General features: G+C 39.0%; 1 protein-coding gene across 2 annotated transcripts in view; it reads left to right on the plus strand.

Moving 5' to 3' along the window:
- The window catches only part of LOC139667539 (gamma-aminobutyric acid receptor subunit beta-2), a 37,459-nt gene extending 27,297 nt beyond the window's left edge, over nt 1-10,162 (plus strand). Inside the window, exons 3-7 of one of the 2 annotated variants that reach the window (XM_071547021.1) lie at nt 1,764-1,901; nt 4,586-4,738; nt 7,864-8,108; nt 9,112-9,252; nt 9,815-10,162. In XM_071547021.1, the coding sequence (XP_071403122.1) occupies nt 1,764-1,901; nt 4,586-4,738; nt 7,864-8,108; nt 9,112-9,252; nt 9,815-10,162 (1,025 nt within the window). The remainder of the gene's footprint in view (nt 1-1,763; nt 1,902-4,585; nt 4,739-7,863; nt 8,109-9,111; nt 9,253-9,814) is intronic. The other variant, XM_071547020.1, reaches the window with a different exon arrangement.
- Nucleotides 10,163-23,374: the final 13,212 nt, after the last annotated feature.

The following is a 23,374-nucleotide window of genomic DNA, read 5'->3' on the forward strand; positions in this document are numbered from 1 at the left end:
GGGGTTTAGTTACTCTTTAATGTTATTTTAATGTGGGAAAAAGTTGCATGTTGCTGCTTTAATTGAGTTTCATGTAGTTCGTCACAGTTTCAATGGTGAGGTGCCCCTCTGTAGAAGTGCTCTAACCCCAGCCTCCTCCTGCCTCTCCTCATCTCCTCCTCCTCTTCTCTCTGAGCCCAATGCTCTTATGCCCTGAAGTCAGCAGACATGACAACTGCACCAGAGCAGACAGTAGGCAGTGGATTATGCAAGAGCGCAGTTTCATGGTCTAATGAAAATTCCCTACTTTTCTTCTTCCCTTTTTTTTTACAGTACATGTCATCAGTTATAACTACAGTGTACCATGTTACTCAATCATTTATTGCCCCTGTCCACCGGCCACTTAGCTGTCCATGTCTCCACTGATTTGGCTAGAATGAGAGCAAAAGCGAAGGGAATAGCTTTGCTTCAGATGAATATTAATGGATCCTGCTGCTCGTCCCTTCACGGATTTTATTGGGTTTTAGTGTTGAAAATGGAAAAAGTTTGGTATTTATTTGGTATTAATTATTGAATGGCACATGGGACAAAACATAATAAAGTTGACTCATATATGTTCAGTCACATATATGCAGGACTCCCTCAGCTATTGTGTGGTGGGACACTGCTGTATGTAAAACCTCAAGCTAGTTTCATAATTTAGCATTTTACAGTCTTTAAATGCTTTTTCATAATTCAGTTATTGTCAATAATGTATCTGCAGTACCAAGACATCAATTTTGAGGTGTAGGTGTAACTTAGGTCTTGACGATGATGATGATGATGATGATGATGATGATGATGATGATGATGATGATGATGATGATGATGATGATGATGATGATGATGATGATGATGATGATGATGATGATGATGATGATGATGATGAGAACTATAATAATCATGATGTTAGTGATGGAAATGATGATGATAATGATGGTTTTCTCTTACTACTTGACATAAATCAACAAAATAAATTACCCAACATGTGCTTCCCCGTTTGTGTCAAGGGGTGCTGTTACATGGAGGAGTCAAGCAATTGTCAATAGCATAAAAGTAGATCATGGGACAAAGAGCACAGGACACATTTATGATGGTACTTAAAAAAGTGTCAAAGCATCAAAAAAAGGTTTTTGAACCACTTCCATTAACTGAATAATCATGAGATAGTTTCACTACTTTAGCTTCATGGAAATCAGATATGATTTTCTAGGTCAAGCTCACTGACTCCCATTCATTCCCACCATTCTGACCTAAACGTGGATGACACCTACTGAAATAAATGCAAATAATTGTGGGATAGATGTGGCTGGAAAGGTTGGGTATATTTGTATATATGTATGTATATATGAATATGAATATATATATATATATATATATATATATATATATATATATATATATATACATACATATAGTATATCAACATTTCAGAGCAGGGTACACACTCATCCTTTGCCTGTGGATTCCCACATAATAACCATGTATTTAGATTAGATGGCCAGTAAACCAAACATAAACATCTATTTTGTATTTTTGTTAACCTGTAATGATATTAGCTGTGTCGACTTTTACATGTTTTGCTGTGTCAGCTGTCAACAGACTGTAAAAAGGTGACAAATGACAACTTTGTGATGCTGATTGATTAATAAACTGTACCCCACACAAGTACCAGGGAGGGGCCATTACTATGAATACATAGAAACGATTGCCAATCATTCCCTTGATGTGTGTCCCCCTCTCAGATGGTTACACTACAGATGACATTGAGTTCTACTGGCGAGGAGGTAACAACGCCGTGACGGGGGTGGAGAGGATAGAGCTGCCCCAGTTCTCCATTGTGGACCATAAGCTCATCTCCAAGAATGTCGTCTTCTCCACAGGTAATGTTCTAAACAGCTCTGAACTGGCCAACACATGAATCACCCCAGTGATAAAACTGACTCAGTCTTGTGTTAGTCTAATCTAGATGTAAAGTATACAGTTTACATATCTCCTTCACCACTATTCTTTTCTGAAACACAGTATGAGAAGAAATTCAATCCAAATTGTAGGAGCCTCTGCCGATCATTTGCAATTTATTAAATGTTAACATCCATAAATCATGTTCCTTTCACAAGCATAAGGGTCTGCTTTTTAGTGACAACTCATTTCTTGGCAGAACCAGCCTCTGCACTGTGAATAAATGCCATTTTAAATTAGTCATTATTAGTCATTCAGCATGCCATAGGCCAACCTAGACCACAACACACTGCAGAGACTGCAATGTGTTGCGGCCGTGTGTGTGTGTGTGTGTGTGTGTATGTGTGTGTGTGTGTGTGCATACCCCCCCTTTCCCTTCTACCTTGCCTATATCAGTAAAGTGGTTCCATTAATAGGTCAGACTGAGATCACGGTCTTTGATCTCACGTGTCAATCTGAAATTGACTTTCCACTGACTGGCTAGCACATACATCACTATGTACGAAATATTATGACCTCCTTCCAAATATGATGTTGCACCCCCTTCTAAACAATCCATGTTTAAATTGCCTCAAGATATTTTTCTATTTGTTTCTCCAATGGATGCAATCAATAAGGGATCACAGATTTCAGATGGATTAACCTGGCTAACCAGTTTATTTCATGGGCAGATAAGGTGGTCCTGATATTCTGTGCACTCAGTGTATTGTGTAACATTGTGTGTGTAGTAGTATCTCGTATCTACACACACTTTACTGTTTCCCTTCATTTCCATAAAAAAAACCGTTTTATTCTTTACTAGCTCTTAGGCTTGTTGTCCTTGCATTTCATTATCATTATACTGCTTGCAATGATGGCAATACACAAATGTTGACTCATTTCGCTGTTTGCGCTTATTGTTATTAATAAGAGCATCAGCTAATTGCCAAGAACGTAAAATGTTATGTAAATGTACAAACACACATACGAACGTTCGAATCAAGCCCTGCCCTCAGAGACACAAGACCCTCATGACTTATTTAACAGCAATAAACAAAAAAGAATGCTGTCTGATACCATGATTTATTCATCTCTCCTACATATTCATATGAATTTGTCATGCAAGCAGTTGGGAGACGGGCAGTGGTTCTGCTGAATACAGTTTCTGGGGGAACTACTCTACTGAATAAGAGCGAAAAAATGAATACAATAAGACGGTAGAGGGACTCCAACGATGACAGTCTCAGGAGCCTGCCTTGTCTGCAGTGGAGTCACAGCTTCCACACAGCCCTATTAATAACTTATTGCCTCCTGATGAAGGCACAATGTGTGTGTGTGTGTGTGTGTGTGTGTGTGTGTGTGAGAGAGAGAGTGAGTGCGTGCGTGTAAGCATGTGTGAGGGCACGTGTGAACCTAGATGTGCATCTGTGTGCATATCTGTGTGTGTGTGTGTGTGTGTGTGTATGTATGTGTTTATGCCCTCACGCAAACATGCATGAAAGTGAGTTTGTGCATCTGTGTGTACATGTACGCTTGTTTCTATGTGCATGTGTGTCTGTGTGCATGCTGTGTGCCTGTATGTGTGTGTGTGTGTGTGTGGTCAGGACTTTATTATGTTACACTGCGATACGGAGGACGGGGGATTCCCATTTAATGTGCTGTCTATTGCAACAGGGAAAGGACTGACCCATGGGTCACTCAGAGAAGCAGACATCAGCAGAAGCGCTTGGCATTTATCCAATACAAGTGCTATGTTTCACTCCGAGGATAGGCAATGTCCTTGTTGCCCTTATGAATAATAAAGCTTTACTGTTGCACCTCCATTCTGTCATTTTCTACCCACGCGTTCCTCATGAGGAAATAATTCAGTGATTCACTTGGTAGCACAGCTAACCTTACCTAACTGAAATAGCAAAGCTAAGTGGTGACATTCTAAGTGGAGATGAGCTTGGGGAATTGTTTGGTGCTTTCAAGTAATAGATTTAATCCTCCTCCTGCTTCCTCATCCCCTGTTTCTGCCTGGCTTCACATTATATATTGCAGTGTATCCTAGCTCTTCTTATGGTGCCTTCCCCCATCCAGGTGTAATTTGGTTATGCAACTCACACCAAAATACAGCCAATTCCCTAAGGACAGAAATATGTGTGCTGACATAATTTGACTTCACCAGGGCCCTGCTGTGGGCTTATTTCAAATAGAGCAGAGATAAGCAAAAATGGAGGCCTCTACAGACAAACCATCAACCCTCTCGCAATATCGTGTATAAACACAGGCTTCGGAGAACAGGTAATTTTGGGGAGTGCTGATGCTACAGTGCTTTGGAGACAACAAATATGCCTTTCTGCTGAGTGCTTCTGCTATGGAAAATCCAGGGATGAGGGAGAGGTGCTCCTTGAAAAAACCATGGGTGGGCCTGAGCAGTCCAAACACAGGTTATGTTCTCACCACTCAGTGAAAGCTAATGTCAATAAAAGTGCCTTGCGGAAGAGATATTGAGGGAGAGGAATCTCTAAAATAGCATAATCGGGATCCATAAAGGCCCAGGGTCTGTGGAAATACTCGTCATCTAACGCTGATTCTACTTGCTCTGCTCTTTTTCTCCCTCTCTCCTCGCCTCTTTCTACAGGTTCTTACCCTCGTCTGTCCCTGAGCTTTAAGCTGAAGAGGAACATTGGCTACTTCATCCTGCAGACCTACATGCCTTCCATCCTGATCACCATCCTCTCCTGGGTCTCCTTCTGGATCAACTATGATGCCTCTGCCGCCAGAGTGGCTCTGGGTGAGTATCTGCAGTACAAAGAGTAGAGATAGACTGGGCACATTTAAAACAAGAGTGGACACATTTAAAAGAAGATTTCCGTGAAATAGGCTGATCAGGAGAATCTAAGTGAAAGCTATGATCACTCATTCCCTAATTTCTTTTATCATTCACATGAAAAGGGAAACTGAGATGAAGGTCTGGAGACAAGCCGAAGAAAGCTTTTCAAGCCTTGAGGGAAGTGAGATACGGCTAGAATAAAAGGGGATACATTTCAATAAGAAGATATTTCATGCATCAGTATATATTACACCTCAAGATATATTTCACCTCAAGATTATAAGGTCTGAGGATTCGGAGAGGAAAATCTCTATATATCGGAGGTATTGGAAAGGGGGTATGCATCAGTTTGTATGTTTGTATGTGTTGGACCTGATTGACTTCTGTCCTGATCATCATCGCCTGGATCAAAGATGATGCCTTAGCTGCCAGACTGGCTGTAAATGAGGTGTGTAGATACACATTTTTCAACAGTATCCATCACCACTAGATGCACTTCCCAGTGTTGTGAAGGGGACCGTTTGTCAATATCAAGAATCCTATTTATATCCTCAAAGAATATACATACCTCCTGCACAACTGTCTCAGCCTCTGAAACTGTAATACATGTCCTGTCCTGTTCACCATCTACATCAATTAAATTGTCTCTTCTCTGCATGGTTGCCTAATTCATCTTTATGCAGATTATACTATTCTTTATGGTATTGCTGATTCTGTTCAATTAGCCATTGAGAAATTGCAACTTTCCATTAATGCACTGCAGCATGCTATTATTAACCTTAAACTGGTACGTAATGCAAATAAAACAAACTTAATGGTTTTCTCGAGATCCAGAGATGAACAGTGTAGAAGATCCATACCAGTGCAACAAATGTCGCTGAAGCCCAAACAAGCATTGGATGAGTGATGGATGACCAGGTTGATTTGTTTCCACTCTGATTTGAGTGCCTCTGTGCTTTTTTGGAAGTCACAATTTCCCTCCGTCATCCTCGATTATGTAAACCCCATGTAGCCTATGAGGTTTGTATTGTGGTTCTAGCTTACTCTGTGTTTATCGGAAGCTCCCTGTCTTCCTTTCACCCACGTTCATCTACCCACCGCTCCATCCGTCCTTCTACCCATCCCTCGCTTTAGACGACAAGGCAATCTCGTTGATTGAAGACTGACCTGCATTTAGTGATCCGTGAGGGAGGCATGCATGGGATTTAATGAAAAACAGTAATGCTCCATAATGGAGGCGGGTCGACAGAGTTAGATTGGGAGATGTTGGGTCACCCCCGATCTACACTATGGTCAGGAACCACTTTACTCTGACCTGGTTTCAGGCATTAAAGTGGAGCTGGAAAGACTGAATCACATGGCCGCCGTGCCATAGAAATCCTTTGTTGTCATTGTTGAGCTGTTGCAGCAACAGCTTGGGAAATTTGCCTGAATCCTATTTTGAGCGGTGGTCGCCTGACAGCTTTGTGGCAGCTGTGTAACAATTCAGTTATTGTTTGCTCAGACACTTAATAGAAGTTGCACTAAACATGCTGTGTGTGCTTTGAAAGCAGAATATACAGGTGTGTGTGTGGGAGTATTCGTGACGCGCTATAGGAGTAGGCCACGGCACACAGTTATTTAATCATGCATGGAAAATCATATTTAAGCGGGTTTATCATGGCATTTATAATGCATTGAAAATATAAATTTTACTGTAGCTTGTGCATATATGGATGCTCATACCACGTGTATACACTATTGTATTCAATACACATCCAACTGCCAGTGCTAAGCTGAGAAAACAATTGTACTGAAACCAAGCAGAAATGATTTTTTTTGTAAAAATTAAATAAATAAATAAAAAAGGCCAGTTTGTTTAATATGTTCAAGAGTTTCAGCAAACAAACAAAATACATATTAACAAAAACAAAAATCTGTATTTGCACGTTTATTTAATTAAAGTTGTCTTGCAGGTTTGCCACAGGCATAACCAGCTAGACTTCACATGTCAGTCACAATAAGTGGAAAGCCAACACATTGATATGCAGAGTCAATCTGACAGTAACTATCCCCTCAGCTTGCTGGTCGAGGCTTTTGAAGGTTCTCAACAACTTTTCTCTGCAGGAGTTCTCTGCTAATGAACAAGTCCATGGTTGAGATATGAATTTCAAATCACTTAAATGCTTCAGGTGCACTTCTTTTACCTTGTTTCGCATGCATACTTTGAAGCCACGGTGCACGCCCAGTGGCCCCATTAATCCTGGCAGGCTTAATCAAGCACAAAGCTCAAGATTAAAACTGTCATGCACAGAACTTGAATGCAATTCCTCAACGACTTGTAAATCAACCCTCCAACTAGTGAGATGCTTAAACAAAGCCCAGCCATGAATAATAACAAGACATAACGTTCCATCTTGTCATTCTAGTGTTTCTCTTCCTTGCAAGTAAACATTCAGTATATACAACTAGGCTATATCATACAGTATACAAAATATATACTAGTATATAGAGCATGCTAGGTCTGTTGAATTTCAACTACTGATATCTACACTATTTGAACTATTTTACTTTGAACTAGTGATTGGACGATATGCTTATTTCACGATACGATTCAATATGTGATATGAGGTTCATGATCCGATACAACCACAATACAGTGTAATAAATAAAACCTGACAACAAAGTACGACTGTTCAGAATTATGTTTATTTCTGAACCACAAATCTTGCTAGCAATGGCATTGGCTTTCTAGAGTGTAAACAACAATTTAAAAATGGGCGAACCGTCTCATTTGTGATTACTACAGCAGAATAAAATGGAGCTAATATCGCGATTCACTGTTCTGCCTCACGATATGTATTGTCACATTTTTCTATTGCAATATATTGAATTTCAATATATCATCCCATTCCTACTTTGAACACAGAATATGGGAATGTCCACATACTAAACTTGACACAGTTGGCACACAAAGTCTGTCCTAGTATTTGCAGGTCATAGCTACCCGAATGGAATTGCTCCCACTCTGTCATTATCCCACTTTCAAAGTTCTAAACTCTCACAATTTCTAATGTATTGTATTTAATATGGTCTGCCTCTCCCAGGTATCACCACGGTACTCACCATGACCACCATCAACACCCACCTGAGAGAAACACTCCCCAAGATCCCCTACGTCAAGGCCATAGACATGTACCTGATGGGCTGCTTCGTCTTCGTCTTCCTGGCCCTCCTGGAGTACGCGCTGGTCAACTACATCTTCTTCGGACGGGGCCCTCAGCGCCAGAAGAAGGCAGCTGAGAAGACAGCTATGGCCAACAACGAGAAGATGAGGATGGATGCAAACAAGGTTGGAATAGCTGATCTTTATTTGTAAGCTATGGTACAATGGTATAATCTCCATGACTCATACAGTGCTTTTTCGACCTGTATCTTATTAGCATTTAGCAAAGAATTTCTCCAAACTTTAAACAGGCAATCTTTATCTTATGTATCAACTGATGTATAAAAAAAAAAACAATATCTGAAAGCAAGCAGTGGATGTAGATGAGCTCATATGCACATTTTCAAATATGCATATGATTTGTTCTGGATTCATGAAATCAGATGTTTTCTTTATTTTTCAGTGAAATATGAATTCAATTATTCATAAAACGGTCCAAGGAATAATTAAAACCAAAAAGACAAGATGAAATGTCACCACTTCAAATGGAGGGTCGGCCTAATGTTTCCTGCCTTCTGTGTGCCAAGTAGCGCCAGCCTAATAAGCTTGTACTACCCCTGTTTGAAATCCAAATGAGACGCTGCCAGCTGAAAGAGAGAGAAAGATGGTCTCTCTGCCGCTGTGGTTCTTTGTCTTAATAGAATGGCTTGCGCTCTCTTTCCCATTTTGTGTTCCCAACTGAATTGAACCAAATGCTTACTAGGAGAGATGCAAAATGGCCACCATAAAATAGCTAAGTATGGGCACAGTGACATCAATTGAATACAAAATGCTCACTAGACTGTTCAGACTGTTCAAACTGTTCTCTGCAAAACGGTTGCATTAAGCTCCTTCGACATCAAGTTAATGCAAAGGATAGATTTAAAAGTAGATAGATGTATGGACCCCTGTGTTAAGAGTGTAGTTTAGGCAAGAGCAATACAATGTAATAAGGAACTATAATAGGATGAGAGTTGGGAGTTCACATGTTCACAAGCATGTACAGAGTTATTAGTGAATGCAAAATTTAAATGATGTCCTAAAATGTACATTGTTGCCGACTTGTACCTGCCTCCCCAAACCCAACCCCAACCCCATTCCATTACCTTTCAATGGCTCAAGTAACCATGGCAATTTTGTATGCTTGCAGTGGCTGGTGGGGAATGTAGTTGGGAGAGATGATACTCTGTATGCCAGAATGAAACAAAGGGATCTTGATGGTCATGACTCGATGTGGGAACCGATCTTTGTGGATGATGCAGCGATAGGACTAGGCGATCAGAAGAATAAGGTACTGGTTTAAACCCATCTGACATGTGAAAACATAACATGATCACAATGTCAAATTAACTGGGTTAAACTGCTATTATAAACTACAATATAAACTATTATTAATTTGATTTTCCATACTTCACAGACTGAGCATGTTTACATGGACTGCAATATTCCGATATTAACCCGATTTAGACAATACTCTGAATAAGACACTGCCATGTAAACAGCATTTTCTGATTGTGTCTTCAGTCATTAATCGGACTACATACTGTAGCATGTAAACGGGAATATGAATGGAATATTCTATAAGCAACTCATGTAAACACCTTCATTGAAATATTGTCTTATTTAGAATAAGGTCAATAGTCGGATTATTGCAGTCCATGTAAACGTGGTCACTGTGGATTGCTATTGTCTTCCCCATAAAAACATAGACACTGATCAACATTTCCTAACTTTTTCTTTCTTTCTTAAGGAGATATTTTTAGGGTCTTCACCTTTATTAAACATGATTTTGGTGTTTTATTAGAGCAATGATGTTTCTGCTCCAGACAAACTACATTGTTTTCCTTTGGCAGATGGACCCACATGAAAACATCCTCCTGGGCACCCTGGACATTAAGAACGAGATGGGCGTCTCGGAGCTGGCTCTGGGTCTCAATGACCCACGAAACACCATGCTGACATACGACAGCTCCACCCTGCAGTACCGCAAAGCGGGGCTGGCCAGGCACAACTTTGGCCGGAACGCGCTGGAGCGCCACGTGACTCAAAAGAAGAGCCGACTACGGAGGCGCGCATCGCAGCTAAAGATCACCATCCCAGACTTGACTGATGTAAACTCTATTGACAAATGGTCGAGGATGATCTTCCCAACTGTCTTTTCCTTCTTCAACATTGTTTATTGGCTTTACTACATCAATTAAAAAAAAGGACTTAAATGAGGGCAAGAACAAACAACAAAATATGTTGCTCATTTACGTTTTGTATCTGGTTTGTTTCATTTTTATGTGATCTTGCAACACAAGACTGAATTACTATACTGAACATCAGTGTCAGGACTGAATCCATCTTACCTTGGAACACCGCAATTGCTGGCTAACACGTGAAAACCTTATAGGAGAGAGATTAAAATCATATATGGTGCCTGTTCCTGAGTAATTGTTTAGCATTTTACAGATTTAGTGAATTGTGTATTTTGCCATTTTTAAATGTTTGTTTGCATATATTTTTATGTTTTTATTTTGTTAAACTTACAGTATATTTAATTTGTTGCCAAAATATGAGTTAGAACTAAGTTATATTGATATATTGGTTTTAAATTACCTAATAATTTTATTGACACTTCTTAAAACAGATAAAGCAAGTTTCAGGTCAACAGGGTTTTCTATAACTCATTACTTCAAAGAAACAAAATCTATTGTTACTAGAATTTATTTCATCTTTATATTATGAAGGTCTGCATTTCACATTTTACAATATCATGTAATGTGAAATTATTCTGAAAGGGATTTCAGATCAACCTTTTTCTACTTTAATATAATGGGAACACTGTATAATTTGTTTCTAAGTATTATCTCAGTTCCATAAAACTTTTTGATAGTTTTTAAGACGACATCTGGTGATACAAACTAAGATCATTCCAAACATTCCAGGTTTCGATGCAGCTTGCATACAAGAAGCTCGTTGATGGTCGGCATATTAAATGCCAGAGCGTAGAGAAGCCTTCAGCTAATTGAAAAAAAAGGAATTTGTTTTGTTCTGTCCAGTCAAATTGTTGAAATACAGAAAAACAGAATAAAATTGAAAGAGAGTGAGATAGAAGAAAGCAAATAATATAAGTATTAATATAGTTATTGCTATTGAATTTTGCCCAAAAGGCACATATATATGGGTGTCTTTGAGAGGGATTGTATCTAAAGAAAACAGTTTCCTCATTCCTTACGCCACTGTATATGTAAATATCATACATTATATAACATTTTTTTAAATATTAATAATATACCCCACAAAATTCCCTTTTCAGCTCTCAATTCTCACAATTTTGGATGTGTATTCTTATTTACAACATTGATTAAAATAGTTAACTAATAGAAAGGTAATTAATTAGTTGTAACAATTCTTGCTTGATTTATTTAAAACAGATAACAAAGCTGAAATTCCTATCTTCGGAAGAATGCATAAAAAGCACAAAATTGGTTCAAATATCAGCTAACAAGACTGTCATCTTTTTACGCAATGTTTCTTCTTTTGGTTGCCAATACATTCCACAAATCTACTTCTCCTGCCAGATTATCATAATTATAATGTGATAACAACTTCTTGGTCATGTATTGTTTCAAGATTCAAAAATGGGTTGTTGACCCTAAAGGAAATGCCAGTAAATTAAAAATCAACTTCTCAGAGATGATTGCAGATTATTTAATAGTGATGCTCCGTCTTTGACAATACAGTAGGTAGATTTTATACAACTTTTTGCACACAAGTTCTTGAAAGCCATAGTGGCTGTACAGTAGTTGTTCTAATACCTGGTGCTTCTGAGGCCCTGTGTTCTCCCTTATGGGGGCTGTCTCAAGAGGAACATCATAAACATGACTACGGTTAGACTTTATGTTTCAATCACACCGAGATTTATCAAAGCTACACTAGATTTTTATGTAAAAAATACACCTGTCTTATCAGCCTAAATTACAAAGTGGGCTGCAACAGAGAAGAACGTCCCACCCCCTATAGATTTGTCCTTTTTGCCCAAATTAATGAATTCTGGTGTTGGATATGTTCACTTTTCTGCCTACAGAAAATGACGAATTGAAACACCAAAATCTGAACTGTCTCCTAAACAGCAGTGAGCGAGCACTCCGTCCAGAGAAAAATGAACTCTCCAACAATAGATCTTTAGTCTCTCATCCCTTTGGTATCCTTTGGTATAAAGCGATCATAGACTGGCAAACATGAGTGTTACAAGATTTCTGGGTAGTGAAGTTCACATTTTTGAAACCGTTACCTCTCGCTGCTGCTAAATCTACATAATCTGGAAACACTCCAGCTGCAATGTGTATATGAACAATATAAAGACATGGAAAGGAAGAGCAGGAAAAAGTAATACAATCACACACTTGAATAAATACAGGAGATGCATGGTGGGTTTGTGGACGCCATGTGATTAAATCTCATAAAATAAAATTAAGTCTCCCAAAATCTCATTGAAATGACAAATGTAACTGTAGCATTTGTCTCACACGCTTCCTAAGAGCCCACCTGAAACAGCAGGGATCTCTCACAGAGGAATAATTTGGCTCGGTGTCACATTCAGCTGTTTGATTGTGGAACAGTGAGTAACACTCAACCATGAATATTTTAATTGCTGTCTACTTAAAATGTAGCTACATTATCTCACACTGCATGCTCCAATTCCTTCAAACTCACAGTTTTCAATCACGCTCTATTTTCTCACTTTTAAATCAAATAAACTCTCTCATTTGATTTGTGTTTTTGATCAGTTCCATGTTTGTTTTCTCCCTCCACAACTGAAAACAAAGTATGTCACCACAACTTTACTGCAATTAGATGATTATAGAACTAGGTAATTTGTTTGAGATATATGGGACAGTAAATAGTTTAGAAAATGAAGTTTGCTTTTTGTGTCCTTCCACAAGCTCAAAAAGTATGTCTGATTGGTTTTATTATTGTTAACGATAACTTTAATAAAAGAGTTTACTTTTTTTTTTAAATAGAATTACAGTAACAGTCACAGCTGTGCTGAAAATGCAATTATCCAAACTAATTAACAGAGAATATGATTTTAAATCTATTTCCAATGCACTGCCCAGCAACTGTCACATAAGTTTACATTCAACGTTGCATACAGACATCACAGTTGTAACAGTTGTAACAAAGTCCAATTCAGTTTGACCCTTGGACTTTTACCTCACTTGCATTTCATGTTACTCACCTGAAAACTCAATATTACTTCACGTTTGAGGTGATCACTAATAACAGAAAACTGGATAATATGATTAGTGAACTGAGAAATTGATAGTGTAGGTGATTATTTTGACTTACAGTAATTTGAACTGAATTCTCTTCATCTTGTATTTCTTTCATTTAAATGTTACTTTATTCTCTGACTTAACAAATTTGTTTATATGTAGGTTTATAGAAAACACAAACTCAAAGGGAGACTGGAGTCTGGCTAACTAGATTCTACCTTCTATTAGAAAAATCTTTATTGGCATTGTAAATTTTTCTACAGACAGGGATGATGTCGGACTCACATTTGGTCCCAAAGTCCCAAAAATATGTATATATCAGATAGTCTATTATTAATCATCAATTGGAACATATTATTCCTGTAAATAAATAACTGAGATTTCTAATGAAAAGACAAAAGGACATTTTCAATGTAATTTATACTGTAATGTAAGGAGAATGCAAAGGCTGATGTGAAACAAATAATGTAAATAGCCTATTTTACAGTGTCACTTGATCACTTCGTGAAATTATTATATTTCTTTTTAATTTTGCTCTACTTAGTCAAAGCACATTTCTTTGGTTTTGCCAAAATGTAAAATGTTATCAAGAATGTAGTTGATATTATTTTGCAGCACGTGTGAGCTGTAATGTGTCAGCAAAAGTATTAACATTTCTTGTACCAATGATCAGCTAAATATATTACAATATAAGCTACTTTTTCAAAAACACACACAGACATACACACACACACACACACCACACACTAAGGGTCAAGTGAAAAAGAGACTGATGATGCGTCTCTATCAGATAGCGCTAAATTCACCCATCTCAGGTCAACACGATTCACACTAACAAACCTGTACTTTAGGAAAAGTACCTTACTCAGTCTTGGATCAAATAGTATTAAATTAGATTGTTTCAGATATTTTTGCAGCAATTGTTTGGCTTTGACTGATGAATACAAGCCAGTATCATATTTTTAAAAAAACGATGTCCGTATGCTGCTCCAGGCAAACAAAAGCAAAACTCAAACATTCAGAGTATTTTAAAAGACGTCAAAGTACTATTAGATCCAGGTCTGCCACTGACAAGTCTCATATTACCCTGTAGTGTTACTGTATGAACAGTACATTTCTTTCTAAATTTTCTGGATATTATTATATGGTATGATATGGTGTGTTTGAGTGTGCGAGTGTATACTGGATGTATACTGGCAAGAAAGGTCTGCTTCATAAAAAAAAGGCTCTACACTTTGAATATGTGTTTGTACATCACAGCGCTTTTTTTCTTTCATATATTTTTATACTTCTATACTCCTGTGTAAAAAAAAAAATATCAAAACACTGTTGTCAGGCAAAAACCTTGTAAATCCAATTTTGGTGATTTTCACGTTTATACTTGAATAGAATGATTACATTGTCGTCTACAGGTTGAGAAAATTTCATGAAACCCTTTCATAATCCCTTGTATAACTTTAAGAATACATGGTTGTTAATCAAAAAATATGGCTGTTTTTTTTCCTAATTCCTGAAAAGTTGGAAGTTTTGGAAATACAAGGTTTTCATCGGACAGCAGGGTCTTCTCTGGAGAACGACAAAGGAGGGACTGACATCCTAAAAGCCTAAATGACACAACTTGGTGACAGTGTATGTTTGCACACACTCACAGAAGAAGCCTTAGCCTCCTGCTGTCCTGGACTTCACTCCAAGCAGCATCTTATCCTCCTTTCCCTCTCGACCCCCTCCACCTCCAAATATCCTTGTACGTGCCACTCACAAGAACATTCCCAGAAAACCAGAGCTGTACCTTCTCAAAGATAAGCCCTATAACAGTCAGTGTCTGTCTTTACTACATGAAAAACCTATGGAGATAAATACATTGTCAATAAATATTGTATATAGTTCTAAATCTGTGAGTTGATGTGTTTATTTTCACAATGCCACTTTATTTACTGAGAGAGGGAAACAGAGAGAGAGAAAAAGGACATTATTCTGTAGGGGGGATGGGAAAGACACCAAGCATGTTTGGAGCGGTTTATTCAAACAATTATTATGCTAAAGCATTTACTCATAAGTTTGGTTCATTTGGGCATGGTAAGAACATTTCCATTCACAATTGCTTGTGCACCAAATAACCACCAAGAAGAAGATGATTTGCTAAAGCCTTTCATGGGTGCAAAAACTTTAAGGATGACCCTTAAACTTTAACCAATGACATAACTCCTGATTGGTCAAGAACATTGTCTTGCACCTATCACAAGTCTTAGTGCTGACTTTGAATATTGCAAAGGTTTTTCGTACCCACTAAGAAAGACTCTTGACACAGTCAGTGACAAATTTGAAATCTACAAAATGCATTTTTGTAGGTTGGTGCAATATGGTATATTTGAAAAAAAAAAAAAAGGTGCTGTGATATTGAGGTACTTACATAACTTAATATGAATTGGTAAATAATTGGTAAACAAATTTCAGCTACATGCTCATGTTGTTTTGACAGCTCATTGGGAATTAGCACTATTTTCTGTAGCTTAATAGTCATGGGTTTTAACTTGCTGTTTTAGACCTATAACATGGTTGGGTAGACATATATCACAACTATAGCTTGCACCCATATGCATGAAAGGCAACTACATTCATATTTTAAGAAAGCTTGTGTACAGGTGATGTATAACATTCTTACTCCCAAAGATATAATATGACTCTACAACTCCAAGTAGTATGTTGGTTGTTTTGAATTGAATAAAGTATTATATAGCTGCAGGGTTACTTTTAGACTGACTGGCAGTGAGTGGCTTCATTTTTCAATGTCGCCCTGAAACACCACTCCTCATGCATTTGCATTTTCAATTCCAAGGCTTTACATCACAGAGATCACCATTAAACATTAAAATGTTGAGGCAAATGATGCTTATCCAGAGTTAAGAGATACTACTAATACTTAAGTATTTTAATACCACCACATTTCTACTAGTCAAAGCATGAAAGCTGTGTGTATATTACTCAAGGGAAAGATGAACTCATGGGGCCTATTTTATAACACTCATCTTAAATTGTGAATAATTCAAACTCATGAGAGTACTAGCAAAAGTATCTATGATATGAATTGGCGAAAAAGCTGGCAAGTGGAATGCAAAGGACCAGGGTGCTTTGTGACCTTCACAAATCAAACTTCAGCGAAGAAGAGAAAGAGAAAAGGTACATCTGAGTTTAGAATCATGAGACGTTCTATGAAATTCAAACACGGTTCACAAATGAATGTATGATGCAAAAAAAGGGGGTATTAAACTGGTAATATATGAGACCCTCAGGTTTTTTTGGCCACATCTTTGGTAATAAACGTTCACTGCTGTGGTGTTTTTGCACGGCACTTGCTAGAGATCCGACAGTCTCATAAAGTTTCTTGAAATTAGCATGAACTCTGAAACGCAGATTACGTGTTGTGAGCACGAATAATTCATCCACCTCAAAAGGAATTATGTGTGACATTTTCACCTGTTCGTCATGTGAGAAGGTTAGTTACCAGCAAATAAAACAATGTCAAATTACAGCCTGTTTCTAGTTGTGTCTCCCTCACGTAGTCCTGTTATGGTGGGGAAATGTATATCTGTCATTTTTTGTGCAGGGAGCACATTACTTGTTTTTTAAGACATGCTCATTTCCAGAAATCTCAGGAGACTGGGCTGCAGACATCACTTGTCAATCAAACATTGTGGCCAGTGCTGTGAGGTCTTTTTCCTTGGATTTTCTGCTGATGATGTCTAAGTTCTTTTCTTTGTTCAGCTTCGGTGGCTATCGCTGCTCATGCTATCTACCAACCCGGTCTCACAGCAGTTCGTGAAATAGTCACGTAATTTAATATATCAATTCGTGTTCATGGACACGTGTTTTCGTGACACTCGGCGCGACTTTCATTCGACTTGTATTTCAATTGGAAGTATCTTTCGTGCCTTCACCACATTTTTTTTTCTGTCAGTTGGGACTCGGGAGCACCCATGATCCTCAGCGACCGTTACTATGGTGAAGACGCCAGCTAAAGCCGTAACATAACCTATGATATCTTTAACATTTCTCAACACAAAAACACGAATGTGTCCTTGATTACTCAACAATACAGTTTATTGGTTTATTTCAGATATTTTAGCCAAAACAAGAGTCGAACACACACACACACACACACGTTGGATGACGTGGCTCACGGAAGGGCTGTTGTGGGTGGACTTGGCGTGTTCAACTCCTGTTTTGGCTAAAATATCTGAAATAAACCAACATCTTTACTTTTTCTTAACATAGATCATCTAGATGCAGTCTAATAACTAGTTTGGCTGTACTAGATATTTGATATATTCAGTAGATATATCTTTTATATCTTTTTTTCATAGTAACGGTCGCTGAGGATCATGGGTAGGCTAATGTAGCCTTCCGCTATCGTCCAAAACTGACGAAAAAACTTGATTTCTCAGGATCGAAGGTGAAATAATTAAAACAGATGGCCATAATATTAATCTATCGTATTGTTGAGTTATCAAGGACACTTTCGTGTTTTTGTGTTGAGAAATGTTAAAGATATCATAGGTTATGTTACGGCTTTAGCTGGCGTCTTCACCATAGTAACGGTCGCTGAGGATCATGGGTGCTCCCGAGTCCCGACTGACCAAAAAAAATGTGGTGTAGACACAAAAGATACTTCCAATTGAAATACATTAGTTTGAAAGTCGTGCTGAGTGTCACCAAAAAAATGGAAAAATCGTGTCCATGAACACGAATCAATAGATTAAATTACGTGACTATTTCACAAACTGCCGTGAGACCGGGTTGTATCTACCCAGACCTTGGTGCATCTATCACTGGACTGGATGCATAGCAACAGTGCCTTTACAGTGAAGTAAGCCATACCCTGTCCTTAGTGAGACAGTCAAAGCAACATAGCAGAAACACCATGTGCTGTTTTTCAATCAGCTGAGCTATGTGAGCAGTGTTCGAGTTATGCACAGTATGAATTACTCCCATCTCTCTGAAAACATTTCATGAATCACAAGCAGCACATGCGACCCTATCACACTGTCTTTGATCTTTCTTTGACAAATAAAACATTCTCAATTAGAACCTTTTAATATTAAGACATTTGTGTTGGTGGATTTAGTCATTCATATCTGAATATGACCTTGTTCAGAGTGCATTTCCAAGAGAGTCTATCTTTTTCTTTTTTTTCAGATTGCTTGTTAGACCAAACCCAGAGAACCCAACTCTCCCATGAGGACGCCAAACTCCTGCATTCCTACCGAGAAGAATCCTTGGTAACACAAGGCATGGCTTCACACACATGGCTTTACATATAGAGACAGAAAAAACCTCAAACCCCCTTTTTCTACATCTAATGACGACAGTGAGAATTCACAGTGTGCGAGTCGGAATGGAAAAAGGTTGTAGCTGACTAGTTTATGTATTTTTCAGAGCGCACTTAAAGGTGCATTGGGTTGGAAGCCAAATGAGAGGTTGTAGTATTTTGTTAGAATGTGTCGTAACCTAGGGACAACCTCAGGCTGTACATGTAAGTTATGACCATCCAAAAGAAGAAAAAAAATCATCTTTCCAGGATCACGTTGTTTTTTAAAGGCTTCTTTTTAATTGATTATTCAATACATGTGTGTTACTTGAAACCATATACAGCACTGACCAGAGAGGCAATGTAAAAGCACTCCCCTAAGGAAAAATTGCATAGTTAAAAGGAGCACATTTATGTACATTTCAGTAGATTCCAGTGCATTAAGACATCAACGCTGCTAAAAAAAAAAAAACGAAATTGCATTTTTCTCATTGGTGGTTGTAAAATACCTCTACTCAAGTAGGCTATTCAGCCTCATGACACCAGGCAATTATCAATAATAGCAGTTGTCACTTTCTGTATAGTGCAGCAAAAATGACTTCACTGTCGCTCTGAATGAAACGTGTGCTACAAAGGTCAAAGGGGCAATGTTGTTTTGAACGAAACCTATGTAGTGATTTCCGGTGTGAACGAGGGTTCTTGTCAGAGGATCCTGGAGCTTTTAACTCAACAAAGTGTTATGAACACAGGTGGGACCCAAACGCAGGACACGGACAGGGTGGTGTGGCTAAGGAAAAGGTTTATTGTAAGGGAGGAGCGGGGCTTGGCGTGAACGTGGGAAACGTGGCAGGCAGGGGGAGCTTGGAGGCTAGGAGGTTGCTGGCAGGCAGGCAGGGAGACAAGCAGGAAGACAGGCAGGCGGGTGGGTGATGGTCCTGGGATAAGAGAGGCTGCTTAGTCACAGGAAACACGAAGAGACAAAGTCACTGGGATTTCTGACTAGATTGGCCTTGAAGCGTAACTACCACTGTGGTTGAAACAACAATCTGGCGAAGAATGGTTGAAGAGCTGGGGTAGATGTACTGCAGGCAGATGAGCTGATGAGAGGCAGGTGAGCAGACTGGGAGAGGTGATGAGCCGATTGCAGACAGGTGTGCAGGATGAGCAGAGCCAGGAGCCAGGAGAACGAGGAAGGGAGACCACACCCACGCCAATACACACACAAACAAAACATAGACAGAGAGAGAGACAGACAGGGGAGTACTGGGAACACAGGGAAGGGGAAACACTTCTGGGGGTATGGCCACGGCTCTAACACAGAGAAGCTGGCAGTTTGGTTCATTAAATGTGTGAAGAAGGCAATAATAGCTGCCTATTCAATTATGGAGGTGTGAAAGACCGAACAGACATTTTTTTTCCAACTGCAATCCGTTCAAAGCTGCCCCCTCTCCCGTTCTTGCATGTCCTAACTTAATACTGAATTTTCCAACTCCATTTAAAACATTGCGTCTGAAACACAAACCAAATTTCACACCCTAAAATATCTAGACATGTAAGAATTTTTGCATTCTAGATGGCATACATGTTATTTTACTGGCTGCTGGGAAATGGCCCTCTGCACACAGAAAGATAAAGGTGTGAACTGGAAACGAAAATGGTGCCATAGAAGAACCATTTCTGGTTCCACAAAGAACCTTTCAGACCAAAAAAAAAGAACCATTTCTGTTCTTCTTTGCTTAGACACCTGCATTGTGTTTTTGTTTATCTGCCCTTGTATAGCCTCATTTGCAATTGCGCAATATATACTATGGGGGTTTGTTTATTTTCCACATTTATGCCATCACCCCCCATCCAATAACTAAGAAAGAATCATAAATGGTTCTTTGGGATATTAAAATGTTCTTAAAACGTTCTTTGTGAAACCAGAAATGCTTCTTCTATGGCATCACTCCGAAACACCATTTTCGGTTCCAGTTTCCGGTTCGGTTCCAGGATTGAGACGTGGGAAGGTGGAGTGCTGGGCATCAAGTAAAGCTCTACTGCTTGAGGAACAGTTATTCAGTCCCACTTGCAGGCAGAGGTAGAGGAAAGTGTCTTCTGTGGTAAATGTGGGGCTTTTCAAGTTAGGAGTGAGGAAAACAATGGTCGACCAATACAGGTTGAAACGCTGCTGCTGCAAATAAACACCAAGGGAGCATCATTCCAATGTGCCGTGTTCTTTCTTTTTTATGGATTCATGATCCAATACCAAGCACCTGGCCTACTTTTTGGATGTGAATTATGCAATGTCTTTCTGCTGCAAGTTTTGGCTGAGGAAAATGTCATTTGAATGCGAGGTGTGATGGAAATCATACAGAATGGGTCCATTTAGTTTTAATACATGCAGTACATTTATCATCCCAAAACTTCAATAGCTATACTTTTATGATCTAAGAAATATTCTAACCAAATGATAAACCTGCCCAAGCATAAATCCAGCCTCATTTATAAAACCTTTCAGAAAAAAACAACACAAAACCAGCTTAAAACTTTTTACCATTTCACTGTTTGATGAAGGCATCACCTTTGAGTGTGTGCATTCATTATAGCAATTTTCACACTGAGTTCTGAGTCATCTATAATGCCTTTTCAATTTTACCATGCCGAACAGTTTTCATAGAATGCCACATGATCTCTAGATAATTCACAGTGGCAAACATAAATTTGTGGTTTTGAGGTAATTTTATGTCTGGCTTAATACTCAACCTGTGAAAACTGAACTGAATATCTGAAGTTATATTGCCAATGAAAACCAATAACTGAGCCTGCATAGCTGAATGGGTAGACTATGGCATTATCACTGCTGAAATAAAACTGGCCCATGCTAAAACTGTTCTGTAAGATGCTTTGGATAAAAATATCCACCAAATGCCATATGTAAAGAAACTTATTCATTATTTGGGTTGATTTTTCCTTGAAGGTAGGAGCTCTTTCTGACATGAGTGATACCCTATGGAGTTTATATGGAAGAAATGACATGTAATCTCTGCTCTCCCTTCGCTTTCTTCCAGGCTTCCATGCATGCAGACAGGAGATCAAGGGACTTCTCCAGCCTCTGAATTTCCCCTCCTAGTCATGTGGAGGAGATCAAAGATTCCCAGTATAGCATATTCCTGGGTGTGTTACCTGATGACACACACAGTAAACTGGCATTGATTTGTGCCCAGCAAGTGCCATATGTGAGCAGTTGTAGTATTGTGGTGAGAGAAGCAGACCAGAATGCCCCTCGTTAAATTCCTGCCACTGACAATCCTGAAAGAAGAAATGGACATCAATGAGAAAATGTGGTTTCTGGAAGACAACTGGTATCACTGACTCCTGATATGAAGCAACACCTCATGACTGCACCCTTTGAAATATCTTACAAAACCTAGCTTGTCAAGAAATAATGCCAAGATGAATTAGATGCTACAAAACAACAACCATTAACGCCCTTGGTCAAGGTGCTTAAAGGTCCAGGAGATCCAGTGGCTGATGCTGTGCCACATCCAACTTATAATGGTTGGAAAATGCATACATAGCAGACTGTAAGCCAGCTAAATCAAAACATTCCATGGAAGCAAAGATCCTTTCAATTCAAAATTCCCCCCCCCCCCATCAGCGCAGTGTGTTATTGAGATTTGAAACCGAGCCACGTCGCTTTAGAAATGGAGCTCTGGTGGCTCTGGATAGGAGAGGGACATGAGTCATGACACAGCTTTGTGGGCCGGTCTGGCATTACTACAAAGACATAAGAGCGTCTGTGATGCAAACACTCCTTTTCATCTGTCACCCACAACACTCCTTTTTAGCCCTCACCCACAGCCTGTGTGTGTGTGTGTGTGCATACTATCCATATCATTTTGTTCCTAGATTATCCAGTGTTTCAGATTACACTGACAAAAGTGAAACAGCGTTTGCTCAGCCAAGATAACATACCAGCATTATTGCTAAGGAGTGACTCACCGATGAAGAGGACTGGAGGCATGACCTCATGGAAAACAGCATCCGGAGCCATAGAAGAAGGTGAGCCATCGGAAGTATGTGCCTGTGCATGTGTGTGTCTGTGTGTGTGTGTGCCAATGGGAAAGCATGCAAGTTTCCATACTGTATATGACTTGTGTGAATCATGTGTTTGACACCAGAAGGCTAGTTCTAGCAACATTTCCATTGTAGCATGACTGATCGATCAGTTTTGTACCTTCCCTGCAGTAACCTCAGCCAAATGTAGCTTCCAAGCACTCCAACATGGATACACCAGGACATCAGCAACATAAGCAGTGGGTTAGAGTCTGGTGGCCTTATCAGTGATGGCAGATAAGCCTCCAGTGACTAATCGTTTACCATACAATTAACATGGTGGTTAAAGCCTCATTCTCAGAGGAAACATCCTCTGTTGTCTTTACTTTGAATCCTATCAGGACATTTTCTTCTGTGCTTCACTGCTATGTTTACTACAAGTCTGTCTTTATGCCGCATGGAAATACAAAGTTAAAGTAATCTGTTCCAATTTACAGTTTGTGACAGCAGAGAAAAACATAGAAGTTTGTCATGTAAGTTGTCATGATTAACATCATGGCAGGCTAACAAAAATATATGGTTGAATGGGAATCCATGGGTGGAGGACAAGTGTATACTCTCAAAGGTGTAGCATCATTCAAATCATTGCCACATTAAAGTTGACACATTGGTATAATTACTTTAAAAAAAAACACACACACAACCATCACAGAGAAGATTGGCAGTCGCTACCGGCTTCTGGACTACATTTCACATTGTGTGGCACATGAATGGATTTTGTGAGAAATCTGCTGGATTGCTTTACG

Source organism: Centroberyx affinis, unplaced genomic scaffold, assembly GCF_046629955.1.
Source record: "Centroberyx affinis isolate AG114_WGS23_722 - 3 ecotype Tasmania unplaced genomic scaffold, CSIRO-AGI_Caff_v1 ptg005604l_1, whole genome shotgun sequence".
Classification (NCBI taxonomy): domain Eukaryota; kingdom Metazoa; phylum Chordata; class Actinopteri; order Beryciformes; family Berycidae; genus Centroberyx; species Centroberyx affinis.